Source organism: Chionomys nivalis, chromosome 2 (assembly GCF_950005125.1).
Source record: "Chionomys nivalis chromosome 2, mChiNiv1.1, whole genome shotgun sequence".
Taxonomy (NCBI): Eukaryota; Metazoa; Chordata; class Mammalia; order Rodentia; family Cricetidae; genus Chionomys; species Chionomys nivalis.
The window spans coordinates 22,558,417-22,584,233 of record NC_080087.1 but is presented as its reverse complement, the minus strand read 5'-3'; the positions used below and the strand labels follow the sequence as shown (position 1 = coordinate 22,584,233).

The 25,817-nt window shown below is 38.7% G+C and overlaps 1 protein-coding gene across 3 annotated transcripts in view; it reads left to right on the top strand.

Moving 5' to 3' along the window:
- The window catches only part of Grm1 (glutamate metabotropic receptor 1), a 389,047-nt gene that overhangs the window by 337,618 nt on the left and 25,612 nt on the right, over positions 1 to 25,817 (top strand). For all 3 annotated transcript variants that reach the window (XM_057762221.1, XM_057762223.1, XM_057762224.1), the window contains 2 exons: positions 1,000 to 1,126; positions 15,562 to 16,492. In XM_057762221.1, coding sequence (XP_057618204.1) covers positions 1,000 to 1,126; positions 15,562 to 16,492 — 1,058 coding nt within the window. The remainder of the gene's footprint in view (positions 1 to 999; positions 1,127 to 15,561; positions 16,493 to 25,817) is intronic.

Sequence of the window (25,817 nt, the reverse complement as noted above, 5' to 3'; positions counted from 1 at the left end):
AGAGAGAGAGAGAGAGAGAGAGAGAGAGAGAGGCAGCATCCTGAGCCTTCATGAACATCTGGTCCAAACTTATTAGATACTGTGAGAAAATTGGAAAACCTGAGACATTATCAGGACAAACATCAAACAGTATGTTTCCAACATCTTTGCCTAAGAAACCTAGCTCTAAGTCCGGTCACTTGTCCACATAGAGAGAAAACTACCTAAAAATACAAAATAAAAAAAGCATTTGTTCAGTCTATGAGACAGCCAGCCACAACTCTTGGTTCATGCCCATCTTCCCACAGCATTCTTGCAATAAATTTAAAGGATGGTAAGACTTTCTCAGGAGAAAATATATAATCAGTTTTTACTTTTAAAGTAACTAATAGATGTTAATATAAGGAAGGATAAAATTATATTTTTGTTTTGTAGTGTTACAGGGTCTCACTATGTAGCTCTGAATGTCCTGGAACTAGCGCTATAGATCCAGCTATCCTCAAACTCACAAAGATACACCTGCCTCTGTCTCCCAAGTGCTGGATTAAAGGTGTGTGCCACCATGCCTGTTTTAAATTCTTATTTCTTTAAAATGCTACAAAAATAATGTAGTTGATTCATTGTATAAAAGTGCCACCAAAAGGCTTCCAAACTCAGGACAGAATGAGTTGACATCCACTCCTGATCTCTTAGATCATGGGGCTTTCAAACCTTCCTTGGGTTCCTTTTGCAGGTAAGAGTTTGTTCAAGGTTGTTAAGAAGACAAGTACTCACCTAAAACAGGAGCTTGTCTTGGGTGCCAAGCACCTTCCTAAGAACCTTCATGTACTGTGTATGCATCTTTTTATATTGATTGTTATATTTTCCTTCTATTTCTTCCATAACTGATTTTAAGCAAAATAAGAGCTAAGATTGTAGCTTGCCCTGACGGCTCACGCCTGTAATCCTAGCATTTCAGTATCTGGAAGGCTGGATCGGGAGAATAGCCAAGAGAACAATGCACACCTTGCTGTCTTGCAGGTCATCCGGAAAGGAGAAGTGAGCTGCTGCTGGATTTGCACGGCCTGCAAAGAGAACGAGTTTGTGCAAGATGAGTTCACCTGCAGAGCATGTGACCTGGGGTGGTGGCCCAACGCAGACCTGACAGGTAGGAGCAGACTCACTTCTAAGCCTGGTGCCTGATTACCCTCTTTTGTTGCTGTTGTTTTGGTTTGTTTTTTCAAAACAGGGTTTCTCTGTCTAGCCTTGGCTGTCCTAGAACTCACTCTGTAGACCAGGCTGGACTCACACTCAGAGATCCACCTGCCTTGCCTCCCATATGCTGGAATTAAGGGCATGCAACATCATATCCTGATATTGCTCAATAATTAGTCCTGTTTTTTCAGTACTGTTTTTGGGGACAAACTCTGTGGCCCATAGCACATACAAGCCTGTTGGAGTTTTCATGGCCTACACTGAAATAAAGTATATTTCTATCTGAATATGAGTGAGCTGATATGTGGTAGGATATTCTGCTACGGAGATATTTTCTTTTCAAAATTTTACTGGAAGGCATTTCAAGCCCACTGAATTTATATTTGTCACCATTTCTTGAGCATCTGCTGTGTGTATAAGTTACTGCTACAATCTCTAAAGATCCAAAGGTGAATGAGCCGCAGAACTAGCCCGTTTTGGTGCCCTTGTGTATGTGTGTGTGTGCATATATGTTATGTGTGTCCATTTTGCCATTGTTCTTTGGCTTTCCTCCTGATCCAGGCTTCCAGATATTGAAATGCTAAGAGTACAGTTGTGAATCACCAGGCCTAGCTACAATCTTAACTTTTATTTTGCTTAAAATCTGTTAAGGAAGAAATGGAAGGAAAATATAACAATTAATATGAAAAGAATCTTATACGTGAAGGTTCTTAGGCAAACAAGGAGACAAAAAGAATGCTGGCCAGTAGAGCGTGGGAGACTTGAAAGTTTATAACAGACTTGGGGCAAATCTGGGAAGAAGAAGCTGGGTTCAGTTGATGGACACAAGTGTTGAGAAGAGACTGATGACGATGGCCAGTATTTCTCCCAGCCCTTGTCTGTGCTAAGACTTTGACTTTCTACACAGGAAAAACACTGAGAGTTTTGAGGTGGAGAATGACATCATGATGCCTCTTTGCAGATAGGGGATCTGATTGCAAAGTGGAATGCAGACGAGACTGGAAACAGTCATGAGGAAGCCGCAACTTTGGTCTCAGTGAAGCATTTCAAAGGTTGTAGGCTAGAGCAGCTGAGGAGAAAAGGAAGGGTACTAATTGGATGTAAGAAACTATTTGGGAGTAAAATTAAGGGAGATCCGATGTACTGATAACATACATATATATGTTTATATATGTCTATATATGTTAAATATATCAGTATATTAACACACACACATATATATACATATATATTTCTAAAAAGCAATGTTCATATATATAAATTTTGTTTATCATAATCCATGTTATAAGCTCACAGGAGAGAAACATTTCGGAATAATACTTTACATAAATTTTATGTCTAGACTCCTAGGAATATTGTCCTGTGAACAAATATAGGCTTAGTGCACTAACCCTCCATCTTAGAAGGAGAAGAAACCCAGAGGCAGAAAACTGTATGCACGAGGTCAATGAGCCCCCGATTTTAAGACTCCCTGAATACCCTTGAAAGTTTTCAGAAAAGGTAGTGCTGCTGCTGGTTTTTTGCTTTTTGCTTCAATCTAAAGAAAACTATGAAAGTAAAGCACATGGTTTTCTCCAAATATAGTTTTTAAAATGGTTAGATAAGTAGAACTAGGTCGCATAGCTAAAATTATACTTAAATGGCACAACCTTGTGAAATGTTAGCCCTGTTAGAGTTCAATCTAAATGAATATCGATGTAAAATCACCTGGTGTAAAGACCCTTTTCTAAGAAAGCAAATTAGAAGGGAATATGGTATTTTTGTTAAATCGGCATATGGCACTTTTTCTTCTTTTTCTTTTCTTTTTTTTTTCTTTTTCTTTTTCTTTTTTTTTTTTTTGAGACAGGGTTTTTCTGTGTAACAGCTCTGGCTGTCCTGGAACTCACTTTCTAGACCAGGCTGGCCTCCAACTCAGAGATCTGCCTGCCTCTGCCTCCCAAATGCTGGGATTAAAGGTGTGTGCCACCATCGTCTGGCTGGAATATGATATTTTTGAGGGTATGAACTGCATTAACCACACTTACTCTGTTTTCTTTTTTCTTAATTCTTTAGCTAAAAACTAGCTTGAAAGTTCTCAGATATCTAAAATTTATCTAACACCCACCCCCTTCAGACTCTCATTCTCTAGTTCTGGAGCGGGACCTAGTATGTTAGGACACAATAAATGTCCACCCTCATGTAGGCAACCTTAATTAAATGCAGTAAGTCACACACACAACACCACATCAAAGGAGGCAGCTGAGAAAGGAGAAGAGATGAAAGGATATAAAAAGGAAATTAGGGTACACTTTGATCAAAGAGACACGAGATTGTAGAAAAAATGGTTTTATAACTTCTATTTGTACTTATTTTTATGCTGTGTTTATTCTGGCGTCTTCAGCTTTTGTTTCTCCCATGTCTTCCAAGATGTCTTTTTCTTCTGTACAGCAACCATTCCTGGCTTAGGAACAGCGTGTTGCTGGTCAGTGAGAATCATCTCCAAGTGGCAGTAGAGAGCTCATGCATGGGTTAATCCACCACATACTCCTTACTTTCAGAAGCACATCCTGGGTACTTTCTTTACCTGGATATGTCCAATGAGTAGAGAACCTACATCTAAACTCCAGCTCAGGACTACTCTCAGCATATTTAATCATGTGCACCTGGAAGTCAGAGCAGTTTTGAGGCCACTGATCCTGTGTGCAACCCCGCTCTTTGGCCTGGGTATACACACCCACCAACTCTATATAACACAGATGGAGCAGGACACATGCTCCTTTAAAGGGACATCCTTCACGTATTTATCTTTTTAGATATACATACCTTTAATGGCCTAGTTTCTCAGATGTTTTTAAGGTGAGCGTGAATATTTGCTTTGAATGACATTTTTTTTAGGGCTTTTTGAGTCAAGACATCTCTGAGCCACTTTTATAGGTGGCTTTCAAAAGGCTGACTATTTACTAATTGGTGCTAAAAAGACTGAAACTTGACTCTATCATTCATTTTGAGTAGAAATGACCCAAAGTGGATCAAAGTCCTACGTGTAAGTTACGTTAGAATGAAACTTCTAGAAGAAGGCACAGGTAAAGAAACACTTGAACATGCTGGTTGATACAGGCTAAGAATTTTGGAATCATGTCTCCAAAGCACTGACAATGAAAGCAGAAATGGACAAGGCAGATAATATCAATTTGAGAAGTTTATGTACATCATAGGAAACAGTCAGGGAACTGAAGAGGAAGCCCAAAGGGCGAGGGGCTAGTTTCCTGCCACCGACTTAGATGTAGACACCATACACATAAATCTTGAGTCTTTTCCTCTCACTAACCTAGGTCATAGCTTGCTTAATCCCTTGACAACTCTGAACCTCAACGTTATTAATAATTAAAATAATTAAAAATAATTAAACCGCATCAATGCCGTAAGAACTATTTGCTCTCCAACCTATCAAGGAACACCACCCTCATGCTCAGAGCCTGGTGCTATGACCATGATAACTGTGTTATACTCTGTGTCTGATCAATTTAGAGAGTTAGAAGATCAATGCAGTTGTCAATAGAAAAGCTACCTCATGGATCCATATATCTCCCTGCTGGGCTCAACAGCTATGTTACCTGCACCCAGGTTGCATGCACTGGATGGCTTACACATAGTTTTCTAGCCTTCTTTTGGACTCAGGCCTCCCCTGTTACCAACAAGAGCTTGTTTTCTCCTCCTTCACAGCAGGTGCTTCCTGCTCAGCCTATTTTCTCTTACAAGTAAGCCTACACCAAGAGCCATGGTCTTTGAGAGCTGGATCTGACCTAGTATCCATTCTCCTCTTTCAGCTGTTGGAGTGAGATCTCAGCTGACTATGAGAATGAACTGTAGAAGCCTTTCCCAGGTTGTCCTTAGAAGACAGCCGTTCTGGAGAGACAAGATATGCCTTTCTTCTTGGCACTCTTTTAAGCTTCCCCCACCCTTTCCCACTGTTCTATTTTCACATGAAAAAGAACTTCTATTTAAACCTTATTTTAAAGGGCTGCCAAGGTGCCTCAGAAGGTTAAGTTGATTGTTGCCAAACCTGTTGACCTGAGTTCAATTCCTGGGACCTACAGAAAGGAAAGAAAAGACTTGTGCATTTTTTCTTCCAAACTTCACCTGTACCTCATGATGTATATGAGTGAACACATGCACACGCACACACATGCACAGACACACACACATGCACACACACACACATACATACACACACATATATACAGACACGCACAAAATGAAATTTAAAACTCACATTTAAAAAGAAAAAGCTTGTATGTTGTGATAATTGTTCTTTGAGATCAAATCACATTGTGCTTCCCTTGTAGAGCTCTGATGATGTAGCCCAGGCTGGCCTTAAATGTCCTCCCACCTCAGCCTCCCACATGAATCCTGGGATTATAGGGGTCTAGCACCACAGCCAGATGTCACAATGGAACCGAGTCACATATTTAATTCTTTGGATTCTCCTACTGTGAGTGTATCATCTACTTATTGTCAAATGACTCCTCCTATTAATTAGGACTTCATCTTGACAAAGCATGGAAGAAATCTCCATGACCGTAAATTAGATGAACACCAGTACAATTGCTTTTCTAAAGCTTGACTGTTAAACATGACCTATATATAGTACATATAAAGGTTACCTTGACATTCACATGCGTTGAGCCATGTAGCAGCTCATGTTGCCTCTCTCTCCACAGTCAGCTACTTTGCCATTATCGGTACAGACTGTTTTGCAAATATTATCTTCACTATGTGCAGAACATATATCTCTCATCCTTATTTGTACTCATGAGTTAATGACAGCTATTGTCTCAGCATTTCTATTAGCTTCGTGCGTGAGCAGAAAATTGGATTCCATTTGCCACTTACTTGGTGCCATGTCAAGCTCAGAGCAAGGGCACAGTACATGGCAATGTGTTTTTGGTGTTGTCATGGTAGCAGTAGTTGTGAAAAGAAAAACCCCACTGGTAGAGAATACAAAAAATCAGCAGAAATATTTAGGAGAGTACAGGCAGTGTCTTTTTGTGGGTGTTTTGTTTTGATGGGTATTTTTTCTTATTATAAAATGTCTGTTAAAATGAAAAGTGATTTTTCTCTGAGAAATGATTATTGTTGCTGAAGATAAAGTGTGTAAAAGCGTACTGATATCACCCTTGGAGGTAGCTATTGCCTACATAGATGGCAAAGATTCTCATTAATGAAAATGAATATTTATAAGGGACTTAAATTATCATAGCATGTTTTTTTCTGGGCCTGAGAAGACACTGATGACTTCTCAGAGAAAGTGCAGTTGAAAGCTATTGGGCTTTTTGTATTTTCTCCCAGGGTATGTACATTTCAATTCTGCACATAAATTTCATGCTTCAATTCTTATGATTTATAAACATGATTCTTTCCCATGATGATATAGGTCTTGACAGTGATTTAATAATTCATGGACCAATTTAAAGTGAAGCAATAATGTTTATTTGTTCTAAAATATCTAATAGTTTAAGGACTCCTCAAAGACACAGCCTCTACTAAATACGCCATTTAAAAGCAGAAAAATTAACTAGCTTTAACTATTGTCTCCGCTTTGCCAATCACCGTAACCTCCTTACTGGTGTCCATCTACTTATTCAGTTCTCTAAGATACCTTACCGACCAGTTTGCACTCAGAGATTTTTGAAAAAAACTGAGGTAATCATATAAGAAGCACCACATGAGACTAGGTATGTAAACAGAAAACTGAATCTTACAGCATGACCCCGTGCACAGTGTCTCATGAACACTGGGCAAAAAGCAATGTTTGTTCCTTGGTGGGAAAAAAGCTTTCTTAAAATGAATTTTTAATCTGTACCGTGAATTATAAGTAGAAATTCACTTTGTAGGTAAGTGATATTACAGAAATATATTGAGGAAAGCATTTTGGTAATGTTATCATTAAATAGTGTTATAAATGTTATGAATTCCCCTAAGATAATTAGGGTAAAATAATTATCACCTCTATTTCTTAATCCACATTAAGTGTGACTTGACCTACTTAGAAAGAAATATGATATTCCATTTTAGCCTCCTAATGCATCTGGATATTATAAACTATGAAATATCTGGTTCACAGATGAGAAATAGCCTTTAGTTCTTGGATTAGAGTTATCACCACTTGCCTGAGTTCTGGGTAATCTGTAGCCTGCTTGAAGGCTAACTTGTATAATGCCTCCAGTTCTCTGACATTTGCCATGGACATTTGCCAAGCCGCCGTTTTCATTGCTCTGTATGCTGTCCAAACAACTCTTTTTAAGTCTCCTTTTGCAAGTGGGGGCCAGGTATGTGTGGATCACTATTCGTCATCCATTGTGGGAGAGAGTCCATCTTCCAGCCTTGAGATGCTCTCACCCAGGATTTTCATAACTTTGACACCTCAAAATAGGACCATAATCTCACTAACATGACATGTATGACTGACTTGGACATTAGAGTCAATTTCCTCAAGATGGCAAATCTAATACTTCTCAAATTTAAGATGTCTGAAATGGGGAAAAGTAAAGGGGGGAGGAATGCCAATCTTTAGGTATCCCATTCAAGGCATCAGTTATTGCTAATCTCCAGGTGTCTAGGGTGTAGATGGGTCTGACCGACTTCCTCATATGTAATGAGTCCAGCATCTTGTTGATAGGAAACTGATCACAGTGGAATGGCAAGCCTGTGCTTGGGTTTCAGTTTTGATAAACTGCCCCCGTTACTTGCACAGGAATGCCTGGTCTTCTGCTAGAACAAAGAAAATTTCCTTTATATATGGCGTACTGTTCATGACAGTTGCTGTGCAACTCGATTTGGACAATTTTATGGCCTCTTTTGGAGACGCTTCTATTTGTCTTTGACTTTTGACAATGCTATAGGAGCTAGGGTTTTTAAGATGCAAACTTTGAAATTTCCCTGGAGATGGCCAATGAAACCCATTAGAACGGGCTGGCTGATATTTCTGCCTTGAGCTGTCTCAAAGCTGGCGTTCATCAGACAGATCTCGGCAGTGCACACTCTGATGGAACGAATCTATTGATGAATAAGAGCTTGCACCTGGATCTCTCTTGATGCGGCAGTGCTGACACGCCGTCTGTCATTTGCTGCAGTATGCATTCTGCTTTTAAATGAAAACATGACATGAATGTGTTTTGTGAGCTTCTGAATTTTCACAGATATGTGACCCATGCTGCCTTTGCTTGCCCATGGAAAATGTTAGAAAAGCGAATGTGACTTGCCTGCGTATCATTTCTCAAATGATCCGAACCAACAGAATTTCTGGCTATCTTTAAATTATTGAATTAGAGAGGCCAGCTGATAAGAAAAAAGTAAAGATGGAGTCATATTTGCATAACTTCAAATCAATAAGGAAAACTATATATGAATAAGTAGAACATACAAAATATAACATGCACAAAAATCTCTAGAAATTATATTGAATTTGTTCTTTGATAGTTTTATACATGTATATAATGCAGTCCAGGGACCTTAACCCTCTCTCCTCTCCTTCCTGGCCCTGTTCATCCTCCTATAAATCCCCTTCTCACATTCTCTTTTCTTTGTTTGCTTGTTTTGTGATCCACTGACCTTAATCAGAGCTATGCGTGTGGTTATGGGTTTGTAATTGTTCAACTGGAGCCTGGTTGGGCTCATAGTGGGTTTCAGTTTAGAGCATGATTTTCCCACTACCAGTAGCCAAGATGTCAGCAGAGAAGCTAAGCGGACCCCATGAGCCTCATCTCCCATGATGAACTGCTGAAAAGGTCAGTCTTGTTCAGGCTCAGTGCAGGTAGCCACTGATGGTTAGTTGTTACATGTGCAGAAGCTCCATCAGGGCTCAAAGAGGGCATTTCACAGCTCTTCTCTGTATCTTCTGACTCTACCACATTCACTACACCTTAGCGGGGTGGCATAAAGTCTTGTCTAGGGTTGATACACCAAGTGTCACTTATTCTCAGCACCTTGAGCAGTCTTGAGATTTTTCATTCATGGCTGTCAACGCTGAGAAATATTTAGATATTTAGTGTCAGTTTAACTGAGCAGTAGTTAACAAGATTCCCTCTAGACACTTTGCCTTCCCCAGTCATTGCTTTTGACTGTATTATAGTATCAGACATAGATTATTTACAATGGAGCTTGTCTCAGATCCAATCAGCGAGCAGCTGGTACCACTTTTGATAACCTTGCAACGTAGTTTGTTCTGAAGATTTGGGTTTAGAAACTTAACAAAATGGACATTTTGTTTCTAGACTTTCCACAGCTGTGCTTTTAAAATTTACTAATCAGTTAAGTATTCAGTGATGTTAAGATTCCTTTTTATTTCCCAGAGGTTTGAAAATGATGAAGACAGTGTTATTGAAGTGTAAATTCATGAGTAAGCATTGTGATGAATGTTTCCTCATACCATTGAATCATAAATCAGAATGTTCTAGCTAAGAAATATAAAAAAGTTATTCATATTTTTATCATTGTAAGGATTTTATCATATTAATAGGAGATACTGTATCAATCAGGCTTTCTTTTGGCCCATCAACAAACTCCCAAATCATGACACAGAGACTTATTATTAATTATGAATGCTCAGCCTTATCTTATGCTTGTCCCACTAACTTTTATAACTTAATTTAGCCTGTTTTTCCTCATCTATGTTTTACCTCAGGGATTTTTACCTTTCTTTTGTTCTGTATGTCCTACTCCATGTCTGTCTATCTGGTAACTGTTTGTCTGCTGTCTGGCCCCAGATGTTTCCCTCTCTTTCTCCCTCGCTCTCTCTTCTCTCCCTCTCTTGAGCCTAGATTCCTCCTCCTACTTATTCTATCTGCCCACCAGCCCCATCTATCCCTCTGCTGCCTAACTATTTGCTGTTTAGGTATTTATTAGACCAATCAGGTGCCTTAGGCAGCACATCTTTATGTAATTAAACAAATACAACAAAGACAAATGTAATATATCTTCACCTAGTTAAAGTAATATTCCACAACAGAATACCTTAGTCTCTTCTGAAAAACACATAAGTTAAGCTAATTCATATTTGTAAATGATAGAAGGGGCAGCTGTGTGTATGCAATCCCTTAGAAATTCTCAAAAAAGTTTTTTTTTTTTTTTGATTTCAGGGCCCAGCTTTCACGATTTTCAGATTAATGTAAATTATAAATTAAGCATGAACTGGCTACATCTCTACTATCTTGGAAATAGGATTGCGCTTTAATCTTGTGGCCAATTTGTTTCTCCTAATAAATGATTTCATTTTTTTATGAGGAGTTTATATCAGATTCACAATGTAGCCCATATGGTGCTTCTAGATAACCTTCATGTTATCTGCAGGATTATCACTGTGAATCTTACGTAATAATTATGGGATTTCTTTCAAAAATGTAGCCTTGCTTATTTTTGTGTGTCTGTGATTGAATCCTTAAACTTTTCTGTGGATTTGTGGATTTCCTATTGTTGAGGGGAGCTTCGGGCTACGTTCCTGCTGCCCCAGCTCCTGGCTGCCTGGCTAGGCCCCCAAATAACAACACACAAACTGTATTCTTTTAAACACTGCCTGGCCCATTTCTATTAATGTGTGTAGCACCTTGAGGTGAGCTTACCAGGAAGATTCTAGACTACGTCCATCCTGGGTTGGAGCTTCATCGCGTCTGCTCTGGAGAGGAGAGCATGGCGTCTGGCTCTGAGAGGAGCTGCCCTGCATCTGCTCACTTCCTCTTCCTCCCAGCATTCTGTTCTGTTTACTCCACCCACCTATGTTCTAACCTATGAGGGCCAAGCAGTTTCTTTATTATTTAACCAATGACCTTCCTTCATCATCCTATTATTGAAAAAATAATTTTGTGTGATGTGAGATTTTTGGTAAGGACTTTTAAATCAGACTGTTCTTTGCACATCACATTATTGTTTATGAAAAAGAATCTTTCTAACATACTTTGTAGTGCTTAAGTTTGTATAATATTTTCTTTTATGAACCAAATTTTATGACAGCCATTTTTTTTTGGTAACAGTAAGAAACCAAACAACTGATATTACTGTTCATTTTTAGAGAATACGGAAGGATTGAAAAAGAAATGTTCATGGTTCTTGATGTAGCAAAAGGTAGAGTACTTGACTGGGATGCAAGAGTCTTAGGTTTGATCCTTGGTACTATCTCAAAAAATTTCTTCAGATGATGAATAAGAATAAAATAATTATTCTGAAAGTATACCAGCCATGAATAGATATCTTTACTCGTTTTTATTTTAGCATTACTGTCAACCACAGATGATGCCAAACTTACTACAAAAATTATATTGAGACACAATGTTTATAATATGGGCTAGGCTTCTTATTGTTTATCAATCCTAGAAGATTTCCTTTTTATTTTTAATATACATAGGAAGGCAAGAAGTCAAGGTCTAGTACTTAAAATTTCTGTTGTGAGTAGGAATGCTTCTTGAGGTAAACATAACCCTGAGATTCTGCTTCATCTCTTAAAAATTTTAAAGTTACTCAGTTGTGAGTATCAGAGGGCATAAAATTGGAAGTAAGAATAGCAATAATTTATAACTGTTAATTAAGTAACAGAAAATTATGGACAGTTTTTGATAATTAAAGGAATTTAATATGGATGGGCACATTAAATTTCATGATACAGCACAAGGCCTAAAGATGTTTTGACTAATTTGGTTTATGATTGTGATTGCATTAAGGCAAGGGTCTAAATGTTGGTTGTTGAATTAAGGAACTGGGCTTAGTGTCTGAGTTAATTGTCCCCTGTTATAAAGCACATCAATCTAGTAGCTTAAAACAGCACATAGTTATCTCACAGTTTCCGTGGGTTGGAAACCTGGGCATGGTTTTAATTGGTCCTCTGTTTTGGAGTATCTTTTAGAAGGCTGGGAATAATGTCTAATGTGATGTTAGAAAGTTGCACTTCTCAACTTTTATCTGTGGTAGTTTTCAGGACATGCTTCCAATAAACTGTTGGGATGAAGGTATCCATTTTGTATAGGTGGTTTTGAAAAGTCTATCCTCCGTTCTTTGTCATATGGACCACTATAACATGACAAGTTAGCTAACTCAGGTCAGGAAGAATGTTGACTATCAAGTCATACTACCATCTTATGTAACATAATCCTAGAAGTGACAGTCCATCAACTTTCTTCTTATATCCTGTGGATTAGAAGCAAGTCACAGACTCTGTTCATATTGAAGATCAGAGGTTGCACAAGGACATAAATATCAAGGGTCAGAATTAGTAGAGATCTTTTTAGAAGCATCTTACTGGAGTAGGTAATGGCTCTATTTGTTGATTTGTTTAGAGCAGAAAGTAGCTTTCTCATCTGAAAAAAAAAAACTCTTGAGAATCTAGGTCCTGTGGTGGTCTACATTTATATGTGAAGTTCTAATCTTTGTTTCCGTGTAGTCTGTTTTTCTACAGGGATTCTGGAACAATAGCTATTTCTGGAATTACATATAATGTGTCAGCAACTTCAAGTCTGGGCAGTTCTGATTTGACCATATTTGGGACCTACAGTGTATCTTAACTGAAAACTGATCTCATCTGATAAATTTGTAGGACTTTGCCCAAGATAATAAAGAGATTATTTTATGAATAATCTCACACTATCAGTTATGTGTTTGGACAAAGGATTGTTTTTCCTATCTGAATGACTTTATTAATCCAAGCTATATAAGGTTTCATTTAGTTGAAATAGTTTAAAGAACCACTCCTTTTAGAAGTTTGAAGAAAGAACTCTTGAGTGGTGGAGTCTCTCACGAGTAAAGTCATTAGATTAAATGGAATTGGGATACTTTTTCTTCGTGTTTTTTAGACATTTACTTTCTTAAGTTACAGATGTGAACTACCACATATGACACTTTTGTTGGTTACTAGCTTAATAATTTCTAAGCTTTAGAACCCAGGGTTGGCTTAGATCATGTTTTCTCCCACATACATGTCTCCATCTGATTTTGATAAATCAACTTCCTTATAATTCAGCAGAGGGAAAAAAAACCTCAAACCCAAGACTCCCCACTCAAAACACACATGCAATAAGTCTGTAAATTTAAATAAAAAATAGCAAAAACAATGAACATAGCAGATATGCAAAATGTTATTTTATAAATTATGTGTAACTGTATAGCAGTTTTTGATGACTTTTATAATTTTTATTTTATGTGCATTGTGTTTTGCCCATATATACTTTCTCTATTTGGGTTGTGTGTGTTTCATCTCCTAGAACTAGAGGTACAGACAGTTGTGAGCTGTCACATGGATGCTGAGAATTGAACCTGGGTCCTCTGGAAGAGCAGCCTATACTCTTAACAACTAAGCCATTTCTCTAGCCTTTTTTGGTGACTCTTAAGAACCCTTATGTCTAATTACAAAAATGGTGTGCTCTAAAACCAAATTTTGAAATACTTAATATAAAATTAGATATACTTGCTTTATTTGAATACTAAGCTTAGATCTTCTACAAAGATATACAAATCATGTATTCTAGGAATATGAAATAAAGACAACAACAAAATCTTAGAAGAAAAGTTTCCTACTTAGAACAGTGTTGGGTCTGCCTCACATGTAGTATGTGAGAATAGCAGCTTGAGCCTTTGAACTGTCCTCGGGGTTTGAGAAATCTGATGAACCTAAGGCCAAGAAGGGACTCAGTGAGTGAACCTCTTGGTCACAGGACCTCCAATATTTGGCAAATTAACATCTTCAAAATGATCTCAATGAAATTTCTAGAAACATGAGTAATGGAAAGACCAAAGATAGACAGACAATCATCTTTGTCTAACAGTTCTACCTCTTACATCCCACATTCTTTGGGGAAAAAGCAAAAGGCAAAGACATTTCATCATGACTAGTATACTGTAAGCTTTATGATGGTTGCAGGTGTCAGTTCTATAGGACTACAGTGGTTATATATCATAAACAGATACAGGAATTTTCCTCATTTTTTAAAACAATATAATACAATAACTAATTACATAGTATTAATATTGCATTCTGGTATTATAAATAATCTAGATGCAATTTAAACCACTTGGGTTACATACAAATATTATCCATCCCAAGGAAGGCACTAGAATCTCCACATATTTAGTACCACTGTCAGATACTAGGACCAAATAGTTCTATGCAAATGTCATCTCAGATAAGTAACTTGAACATTCTCTATGCTTTGGTATCAGTTTGGGAAAGAAGCCAATTCCTCGTGGATACTGAGAACCAACTATATGTGAATTAGAAGAATGAAAAGACAGAAAGAGCACAAAAGCTAACTAATTTCCTGCTGACTACATACTACAAAAGGTAGCTACCCTTGAGGAATAAATTTCCCCTGAGCAGATGCCATGACATGTTCTGTGAGCTCTTAGAAAGTGTGGAGTTTAGGGACTGATGAATTTCCAGAACATACTGGTTGACAACATCTATTGAAGTAGGAATTTGTGTGAGATTGTGGTTGACTGATTGACACTCCTGTGTTGATGTGAGCATTTTCCAGATCCTCAGAAGTAAAGGCTGACACTCAATAGTTGGTGAATAAAATCATGTCCATTGAGGTGGGTTGGTGCTGAAGGACTAAACAGAGGTAAAACTGATTTTTTCTGGTCCCTTGGGGGTTTCTCTTCTAGGGCTATAGAACAGAGACTCCCTCTCTCTCTCTCTAGAGTCATTAAAATAATTCTACTATCACAGTTTGGGAAAATACTGTGATATGGATTCTTGTGAAGAAGTTGTCTCCTGAGCAATTCCTTAGAGACACATGATCAGAGTTGAATGGAGAGAGATTTCATTCTTTGGCTTGTCTGTTGGGGGCTATTAACACAAAGATCCAATTGACAGACTTGGACAACACATGGGAGTTTAAGTAACACAAAAAGATGTGGTAAACAAGAAGATGTGAGGTTTTCGACAGCATTCAAATTATAATACATACTCACATACACATAAACATGCAAATATAATACTCTGCTAGCTAAAATTTGTGTATGAGTCTTTTGAGCTGATGTATAAGGGTTGCATAACAAAAATAATTCTTCATTTCTTTCTTATTAGTATATTCCTTTTGGTTATCCCCATGTTATTTTTGTTTCCTATCTTTTTTTAAAATAAAAGAATAGAATTAAACTTCACCAAGGTGGTGACAATCACTTATAATGTTGAAGCTGAAGGAAAACATACGTTGCAAGTTGAAGGAAGTCACATCAGACTGTAATGAGATTAAGTTTGGAGATGTGGTTATCCAGGGAAGGCAACAGAGTAGGTCTGAGTAACGTGGAGGCATACCAGCACATATCGTGAATGATGCGACTGGTTATACCTCTAATAACTGGCAAGCACCAGTGAAATTGCTCAACAGAAATCTGAGACTCAGATTAAAATCATTTTTCTCCTTGCAGGCTGTGAACCCATTCCTGTCCGTTACCTCGAGTGGAGTGACATCGAATCTATCATAGCCATCGCCTTTTCTTGCCTGGGCATCCTCGTGACTCTGTTTGTCACCCTCATCTTTGTGCTGTACCGGGACACACCTGTGGTCAAGTCCTCCAGCAGAGAGCTCTGCTATATCATTCTGGCTGGCATCTTCCTCGGCTATGTGTGTCCTTTCACCCTTATCGCTAAACCTACCACCACATCCTGCTACCTCCAGCGCCTCCTGGTCGGCCTCTCTTCAGCCATGTGCTACTCTGCTTTAGTGACCAAAACCAATCGCATTGCACGCATCTTGGCAGGCAGCAAGAAGAAGATCTGTACCCGGAAGCCTCGGTTCATGAGTGCTTGGGCCCAGGTGATCATTGCCTCCATCCTGATTAGTGTCCAGCTGACCCTAGTGGTGACCTTGATCATCATGGAGCCTCCCATGCCCATTTTGTCCTACCCGAGTATCAAGGAAGTCTACCTGATCTGCAATACCAGCAACCTGGGTGTAGTGGCCCCTTTGGGCTACAATGGACTCCTCATCATGAGCTGTACCTACTATGCCTTCAAGACCCGCAATGTGCCCGCCAACTTCAATGAGGCTAAATACATCGCCTTCACCATGTACACTACCTGTATTATCTGGCTGGCTTTCGTGCCCATTTATTTTGGGAGCAACTACAAGATCATCACGACTTGCTTCGCAGTGAGCCTCAGTGTGACGGTGGCCCTGGGGTGCATGTTCACTCCCAAGATGTACATCATTATTGCCAAGCCCGAGAGGAATGTCCGCAGTGCCTTCACCACCTCTGACGTAGTACGCATGCACGTTGGTGATGGCAAGCTACCATGCCGCTCCAACACCTTCCTCAACATTTTCCGGAGAAAGAAGCCGGGGGCAGGAAATGCCAAGTGAGTTGTCCGATCTGGGGTTCTCGATCTCTCTCTCTCTGTTTCTGTCGTCTTTTCTCTCCCTCCCCTCCTGCCCCATTCCCTCTCCTCTTAACCTCTCTCTGTCTAAATTGCTTATTGGTTTCCTTCACTTTCTCAAAGCTTTTCAAGTCTCATTGTTGGAGTAGGGCTATAAACTTAAAAGTGCTCTTTGTTTTTCATTGCTTTGAAACAGCAAGAATCATGGAGCAGTACTGACCGAAGTGTGTCGTTTTTTATCATTTTTTTCATAGAGGCTCAAGCTACAGTTCTGTCAAGAACGTCTTCCCTATTATGTAGGTTCCCAGTCTATGGAGAATCAATACAGTCTGGTCCCAGGTCTAAGAGACTAACACTAGTTTTAAGAGACAGTTTAGACCGAGGTCAAAGATAGCACCTGATTTATTTTTATTCTGAAACCACACTTCTAGCAATCTGGGGTGGAAGATAAGATGCTGAGCACCCTTGGGAGAGAGCTACTTCAAAACTGGATTGCAGTGGAGCATCAAACACGTGCTGTTATGATGTCCCCGAAGCATCTGCCTTATCCTAGGTCTCTTATTTATTAAACTTTAATACATATTGTAACGAACATGTTCCACAGTGTTGCACATGAACTGGGGTGTCTCATCTTCATGGTCATGATCAGAATAGTTTTTTAGTCACAAAGCAAAACATACATAAGGAGCCCTAAACTTGAACATCAAAGTCCAAAAATTTACATTCTGGTAATTCTGGATAATAAAGATTTTGTGATGAATATTTTCCTGTTTTTTATGATTTTATTAAAATTTGCAAGTGCCATTTTGCTGAGGCTTATGAAAACACATTTTATGCAGTATTTATAATTTTGAAAAATGACATGGGCATGACAGTGGTGATTTGTGCCTTGAATAGCAGCATTCAGGAGGCAGAGGTTTCTGGTAGATCTCTGTCAGTTTGAGGTTAGCTTGGTCTACAAAGTGAGTTCTAGGACAGCCAGCGTGACACAGAGAAATCATGCCTCAAACAAACAAACAAACAAACAAAACCACCACCACCACCAAAAAAGTCAACCAACCAAACAAAGCAAAACAAAAATGGCATAGATGTACCATGATGTACCATTAGTAGGGTTACATTGACTCTTTGAGATGGCTTTAAAAATGATGTCAATAGCAACAGGTGCATCACATATAGCATTTTATAGCTATTACACCCATGTAAGTCATCTAGCAGGTAAGAGGTATGGATGTCACTTCCTCCCCTGTAGCTAAGAAAATGAAGTTGTCTACAAATTAATGTAACTTTTAACTGCAAATTCCTTTAGCCTGTTTTTGCCTGTCTTAAATTGGTATAAAATTTCTTATCTTATTATATATATCTAAAATTCTACATGCATTAAGACCTATATTTTGTAAACCACATATGGACATCTTACAGAAATCGTAATCTACGGCTGTGATGCAGAATTGGGGGGGATCTTTGAAAACCATAGTCATTAATTCAAATGAAAACATCCCTAACACTTAGCAACATTAGAATGAAGCCAACCATTCATGCTTATTTCTCATTTCACGTCCTTTACAAACTGCTTGTCATAAAAGGTGTCTAGCAATGACTTTTTTCTTGTCATGACATTTCTTCCCATCAATAGTGACTCCAAGACACTTCTTAACATGAGAGTGAAACTACATGTCCATTGCATGAGCTAAAAAGACCATTAGCCCCAGCAGACAGCTGTAAATAGCATCCTAGCAATTTTATTACGAGGTGAAAGAAGACAAAACGTCAGAAAAGAAGACATCCTTGGAGTGAGGGAGGTGGCTTTGTGGGTAAGAGCCCTTGGTGCAAAAGAATGAGGGCCTGAGTTTTTAAAAAAAAAAAATCATAAAAAGCCAGGGTTGGTTGAGCTCCTGTAACTCCAACACATTGGGAGATGGAGAGCGGCACAAGCAAGGGAGGATTGCTAGGGTTTTGGGGTTGCCAGCCTAGCTGCAGCTTCAGTGAGAGAGTCCAACAAGGGTATAAAGTATAGAGCACCAGCGTAGGACACCAAACATCCTCTTCTGCACTTTTGGTCCCCACATGCTCTCACAGGCACGCGTATCCCCTTATACACACAAGTGCCCATGCCGAACACACTCACATACTCACATTCACACATATACCCAGACAACACACAAACTGGGCGGGGGCCTCTTTAAACTGGAGTAGTCACAGGCAGTAAGTCATAAAGATTTCATCTTATCATCTACTATCTTGTTCCATGCCTTGATTTTACTTCTTAAGAAAATTTAGTGATTTTTGGTCATATGTCCTTTCTCAAAGTTTTTGCTCTGAGAATCTCAGGGATTGAGATGTCTTGTGCTCATGTCCAGGAATGTGCTTTTCTGTGGATGGATGGGAAAGCTGTCTGAGACAACTGTGAGTAAAGACTCTTATACTTACTACTGGGACGCCACAGGGCTCTTAGACATCACAGGAGAGAGGCCTGGCACTTCCTGAGCAGCCAGGGCCACTGTATGTTTGGACTGGACTCCTACACCCAAACTGCTTTCCCAATTACAAATTTAGAAATTAATTTGATTTGGGATTTTTCATTCTAAGGGAACTTAGATGTAATCTAAGCTGATTTGGTTATTCTGGAAGACATATTTTCACCAGTAAACTATTAGCTATAAATTACCAAGCATTATCAGAGGATTCTGTTGATAAATTTAGTTCCAGTTAATAATGATAACTTGAAGCTTTTCTGAGCACCCTTTGTAGCTTCTTCAATATGTTCCATGCAAGTGAGCTGACCCATAGTGGCTATCTGGGACTGTGTTTCTGTGGAAAACAATAATTTGATTATTCCATTTTTTTTTCATTTATTTTCCTCTTGCTTCTGTTGTAACTCTCCATAAGACTATAATTTTAAAATACAACAATAACCTCAGTGCCTGCTCATGTTTTTGCCTTTTTATTGCCATTTTTCCTTGGTTTGTCTCCAAAATTACAAAATCATAAACAATCTACTATATTCTGCAGCAACAAAAACTGGCAGAGTTTTACAGCTAAAGCAAGGGGCTGAAAACTCTAGCTAATATGTCAGCCTATGAGTTTATTGCCGTCCTGAATGTGCAGTTCCTACATTTACGGTGTGCAAAGGGTGTTCAGCTGTCTGTTCAGACACCATAATGAGTGACTTCCACCTGGCCTACAGTTGTTTTAGGGTCCACAAGCCCAGAGACATTCTATTAGCAGCTGTTCCTTTAAATACACAGGAGAGATCATGGCACATAGCTGGTTTTGCCAAGTTTATTTAAATACTTTTAGTTTTAGTCATAGTAAGATGTCTGATAGAACTGACATTTCTTAAGCATTTGCTATGCATTTTCTGGAAGAAAACTTGGGAGGTGTTTAACCAATACATTTCACATTTGGGTTTAGCTATTTTGTCACGTCTATTTTACTTTTGTTTTGTTTTTGTTATAAGTCTTGGAGGCATAACCTAACATGCGAAGGCCAACTAAAGTGTATTTACCTTTCATATCTCTACTTTCCTTAGCTGTGTCTGATTTATTTAACCTAAAAATATTTAGTTCTGAACTAATATAAAGATTTCAGAAATTTTCTCTTTTTTGGCAGTATACTTAAAAGGGAAGTCATTAACACAAATTAGTTATGACTTCCTCTTACAGCAAAAATTATTTGACATTACTTAACTAAGAAGTAAAACTACTAGATAAGTGGCATGCTTATTTAAAAAAATGATTATTCCAATAAGACTGTCAAAATAGCATTTTGAGTTATTTCCTAAATAAACTGAAAGTTTTTTGGTCTTTTTTTTCAGTCTTTTTTTTAAAAATTGATTTTATTGAGCTAAGCATTTTTCTCTGCTCCCCTCCCCTTCCACCCTCTCCCATGGTCCCCAAGCTCCTAATTTACTCAGGAAATCTTATCTTTTTCTACTTCCCATGTAGATTATATCCATGTATGTCTCTCTTAGGGTCCTCATTGTTGTCTAGGTTCTCTGGGATTGTGAATTGTAGGCTGGTTTTCTTTGCTTTATGTCTAAAAGTCACTTTATGAGTGAGTACATAAGATATTTGTCTTCCTAGGTCTGGGTTACCTCACTCAATATGATGTTTTCTAGATCCATCCATTTGCCCGTAAATTTCAAGATGTCATTTCCTTTTTTGCTGTGTAGTACTCCATTCTGTAAATGTACCACATTTTCCTCTCCATTCTTCAGTCAAGGGGCATTTAGGTGGTTTCCAGGTTCTGGCTATGACAAACAATGCTGCTATGAACATAGTTGAGCACGTGTCTTTGTGGTACAATTATGCATCCTTTGGGTATATACCCAGAAGTGGTATTACTGGGTCTTGAGGAAAGTTGTTTCCTAATTTTCTGAGAAATCGCCATACTGATATCCAGTGGAGCTGTACCAATTTACACTCCCACCGGCAATGGAGGAGTGTTCTCTTTACCACACAAGAGTTGTTTTGATTTGCGAAATAAACTGAAAATAATTAACTATTCTGTAACTGGAGGCTGCGCTTTTGTTTCTTGGCTGCCTGTTGGTGGAGGCTGCTACTTTGTTTCCTGGATGTTCAGACCCAAAATAATTATACAGAAACTATATTATTTAAACCACTGGCTTGGTCAATAGCCTCTTATATCTTAAATTAACCTGTTTCCATTATTTTATATATTACCACGAGGCTTGTGGTCTACCAGCAAGGTTCCTGCTGGCGGTTTGCGATTTACTCCTCTGCTGGCTACATGGCATCTTACTGACTCCGCCTACCTCTCCTCCTCTATCTGCTTGGAATTTATGCTTTGCCTTGTTCTATTCTGTGCTGCAAGAGTCCCAAAGCAGCTTCTTTATTAACCAATGGTATTCACAACATGCAGAGGGAAATCCCACATCAGCTGCCCAGTCCTAAGTCATCACACAGAAACTTATATTAGTTACAAACTGTTTGGCCTATTAGCGCAGGCTATTATTAACTAACTCTTACAACTTGAATTAACCCATTTTTACTAATCGGTATATTATCATATGGCCACAGCTTACTAGTAAAGTTTTGGCATCTTTGGTGGCTACATGGCATCTCCCTGACTCTACCTCCTTTCTCTCTCTATGCTTGGATTTCCTGCCTGACTCTATTCTGCCTGAGTATTGGCCAAATCAGCTTCTTTATTAATCAATGGTAATAAGACATATTCACAACTTACAGAGGGGCATCCCACATCACTATCCTCAGTAGGATTCCTATTGGGATGGGATGGTGACCGAAGCCACTTAAGGAGGAAGGCATTTATTTGGCTTACCCACTGCCGTTCATCATTGGAGGAAGTCAGGGCAGGAATTCAAGCAGTGCCGGAACCTGAAGGCCATGGGGGGGGGTGCTGCTTACTGGCTTGCTCCCTATGACTTGCTCTACCTGCTTTCTTATAGAACCCAGGACCAACAGCCCAGGAGTGTCCCCTCCAACATTGGGATGGGCCCTCTCCCACCAATCACTAATGAAGAAAATGCCCTACAGACGTACACACAGCCTGCTTTTTCTGAAGACATTTTCTCAATTGATGTTTCCTCCTCTCTGACAACTATACTTTGTGTTAAGTTAATATAAAACCAGTGGAGGTCAGTTTGGCAGTTCCTGGAGTTGATAGGTTACAATAAAATCTTCTGTGCTTCTGTACTTCTAATTGAGCATAAAAGCAAACTATGACCACAAGGAAAGTATGGAGTTGATACATGAGTAATATTAATGCCCCCTTCCATATAAGAACTGATTATTAGATTGTTGTGATGTTTTCCAAGCATTTGCATGGCTTTCTGGCTTTTGTTTTTTTCTGAATTCAAGAGCCAATTGATGTACTGCATGAAATGGTAGTGTGAGACTCACCCCTGCAATGCTTAGTTTTGATTGACAGCTTAGCACAATATAAAAACTCTCTGGAAGAGAATCTCAATGAGAAGTTGTCTTAATTGGGATGGGATATGACATATTTACTTGACTGGGTCAACTGAAGTGGGATAACCCACTCTAAGTGTGGACAGTAGGTCCTGATGAGGAGTAAAAGCATATATGCATTCGTCACTTTCTGTTCCGATTAGGGACATGATGTGACCGACTCTCTCAGGCTCCTGCTGCCGTGACCTCTGTACTGTGAAGAGCTATAACCTGGAACTGAGAGCTAAAGTCAGCCCTTTCCCCTCTGAACTCTATTCGTGGGGTATTCTGTGACAGCAACAGAAATAAAAATTCAGTAGCTCCCTACTAGGATCTTATTTGTCTTCAGGGATTGGTCATTAAGCCTTTGCTTTAATATTATCCCCTGGTCAGCATTTGATTTCTCTGTCCTACTTTGATGGTGAGAAGAAACTCGATAGTCAGCCAACAAACAACAGAATGAAGTGGTAGACGCATCTCTGCTCTGATAAGAACCTATACCCTATTGTGGCTCATGAGATAAGGTCTTGATATTCCGAGACTGTTTTTGTGGGGGCTTCTGCAAGCATCAGGCTGGAAGAAAATGATATAGAGAAGGTAAGAATGAAACTCAGTTCAACCTGACTTATCCAGTGCTGGGACAGACTTCTGGAGTCTGGCCCCAGGTCTTTATTTTAGCTATATTTAAGCACAGCACAATTTGCTAAAAGTTTTCTGATGACAATTAACTCAGTCTCATGAGTATAATAAAACTCAAGATATGTTTACATTCTTTACAAAGTATATCTGGTTTCTTTCATAAAAATAGGTTTTGCTTACTCAGAATGTTCAAGATTTAGGGTCTAAGGAGAATGACTGTGGTAAATATAATACCCATGGGAGGCAGAACTGACCTGGCTCTAAGATAACACTGAAGTTACTTAGAGTGTTGTCAAGTATACGTGATATCACTCAAAAGGATGGGTTTTATGGCTTAGAAGAAATGTTGAAGATTTATGGGGGAAAGCCTAGGATCAACAAACAATATTCTGGAGGATAGGGGTGAAGCTTGGCCCTACAGTACCAGGTGATCACCAGGCTATAAAATACATCCTTTCCCAGAATTCCAGGAGAAAGACAGACAAACTTCTCCCTCCATTAAAGAGACAAACCTGTGTGTTTAGCTTTCTTGGTTTCTCTGGTGTTTATCGGTGTGTATAAGGACCTCTTATCCACTACATATGTTCCCCTAAATCATAAAATGTATGGTTTTTAGCATTATTGTAATTTTAATTTTATTTTATAAAAAACATTAGTCAGTTTTATTGAGGCATTTGTCATAGAATTATACTACATGACAAGAACATTTACTCAGCAGTTTATACCATTGATTCTATCATTTGTGTAATCAATTATTGTTTCAACTGTTATCTTAGAAACACTTAAGCATTTGATATTATGTTAGACAATATTTAGAGTCAACAAATAAGAGAATGACACTTGCAGTATAATAAAGGAGGCACAAATATAAGTTAATATGGGTGTCATGTGTCATGATGAAGGCCCTGCATGAGTTTTAGGTTCCCAGACATGAAAGGCTGTCTTCCTGTGCTGCAGCCTAGGGAAGGTTTGAAGAATTTTAAATAGCATTGTATCTTGGGCATCACTTTTGTGAATTTGCTCAGCAGAACTTATCACTTTACAGGGACATTATTTCACATAAGAATAAGTGAAGAGTACACAGAGTCCATTTACTTCTGGGCCATAGCATGAATTTGATAAAAATGAAACCCATGGAATGGGGTGAGGATGGAGAGAGTGAATAAATTTAGCGCTGTAGGAAGATGACAGCTATAGTTAGTCTCCAATTTTTAGTGCAATGTTAGATATTTTTTTTCTATTAACCACAAAGTGCAATGAAGGTTTCTGTGGAATGTCAGGATCTCTTATAAATTTATGGGACAAGGTTAACTATAGAAAGGAAAAGGTAAAAGTCTTGAGTTATACCACTGGAATGAAACTTGAATCTAAGGAATTTTTTTTTCTTCCTGAATTTCATTCATCTGAACCATAAAAACAGTTAGGGGAGATGAGGTAAGGAAATAAAAGTAGAATATGGCTGTCACAACTTGTCTCTAGATGATAAGAAACACAAGATTATGGAGAAGCTTATAGGTTGCAGTGAGACAGGGAGATGTTAATGAGTTGGACTTTGGAGTTACTGGCAGAAGATAGTGTAAAGGCACCCAAGTGGAGGTGTCCATGGGTTACTTGGAAATTTAAGTTTGGTCATCAAAATAAAGGTCTCAACAAGAGCTATGGATGTGAAGTTCAATTGTCAAACATGTAGAGCATTCATGAAAGAAGTTATGACATGAGGAAAGAGTAAAATAGAAGAGTTAGCATTCAGGAACATTCTCATTAAGTACCTTGCATGTGGAGGAGAACACTACAATGTGAGGGGTGGGTGGCACCCAGAGTGGTCATTGGCTCAAGAGCAAGGAGCATGAGTGACCCCAGGAAGATAAGAATGGATGAAACCTGTTTCCCACCAAGGGGAGCAAATTGGAGTCACCACAAATCCTTTCCTTATTTTTTTTCCAGCATAGGTTGTATTGAGTACACAATGGCATAGAAATAGCTGCTTTTAATATTCACATTTTTTTATTTTGAATTTTAAACTGAGACAATGAGCAGATTATATTACAGCTTTAAGCAGAGGATAATCCCATATGAATACAGGCTACCTTTTACAATTCTTTCACATTTAAATGAATTGTGTGATTGAGATATATTCGGGTTCCCCATGTAAGATTTTGGGCTCATTTGTCAACAATACAAATGGTCTAAAGTTAATTTAGAAGCATGTTCGTGAGATTATTTGTAATGATCCCTAGGTACATTTATAACATCACTTTGCAAATAAGGAACAGGCTTGGAAAGGTCAAAGCCATTCTGATAAGAGGAAGAAATGGGACTGAAATGTAGTAAATGAGGAGCAGCAGGCTGCGTCCCGCCACCCTGTTAGCTTTACCCGGAATAATTACACGGAAACTGTATTCTTTTAAACACCATTAGTTCTAGCCTCTTATTGGCTAGCTCTTACATATTGATCTAACACATTTCTAATAATCTGTGTAACACCACAAGGTGGCTTACCAGGAAAGATCTTAACCTGCGTCTGTCTGGAGTGGGAGAATCATGGCGACTGCCTAACTCGGCTTCTTTCTCCTAGCATTCTGTTCTGTCTACTCCACCCACCTAAGTGTTGGCGTATCAAATGGGCCTAGGCAGTTTCTTTATTAATTAACCAATGAAAGCAACAGATTAGAAAGAAATCACTCCCACATCACTGAAATATTGCTTCCTGGACAAAGACATTTATTTTCATCACT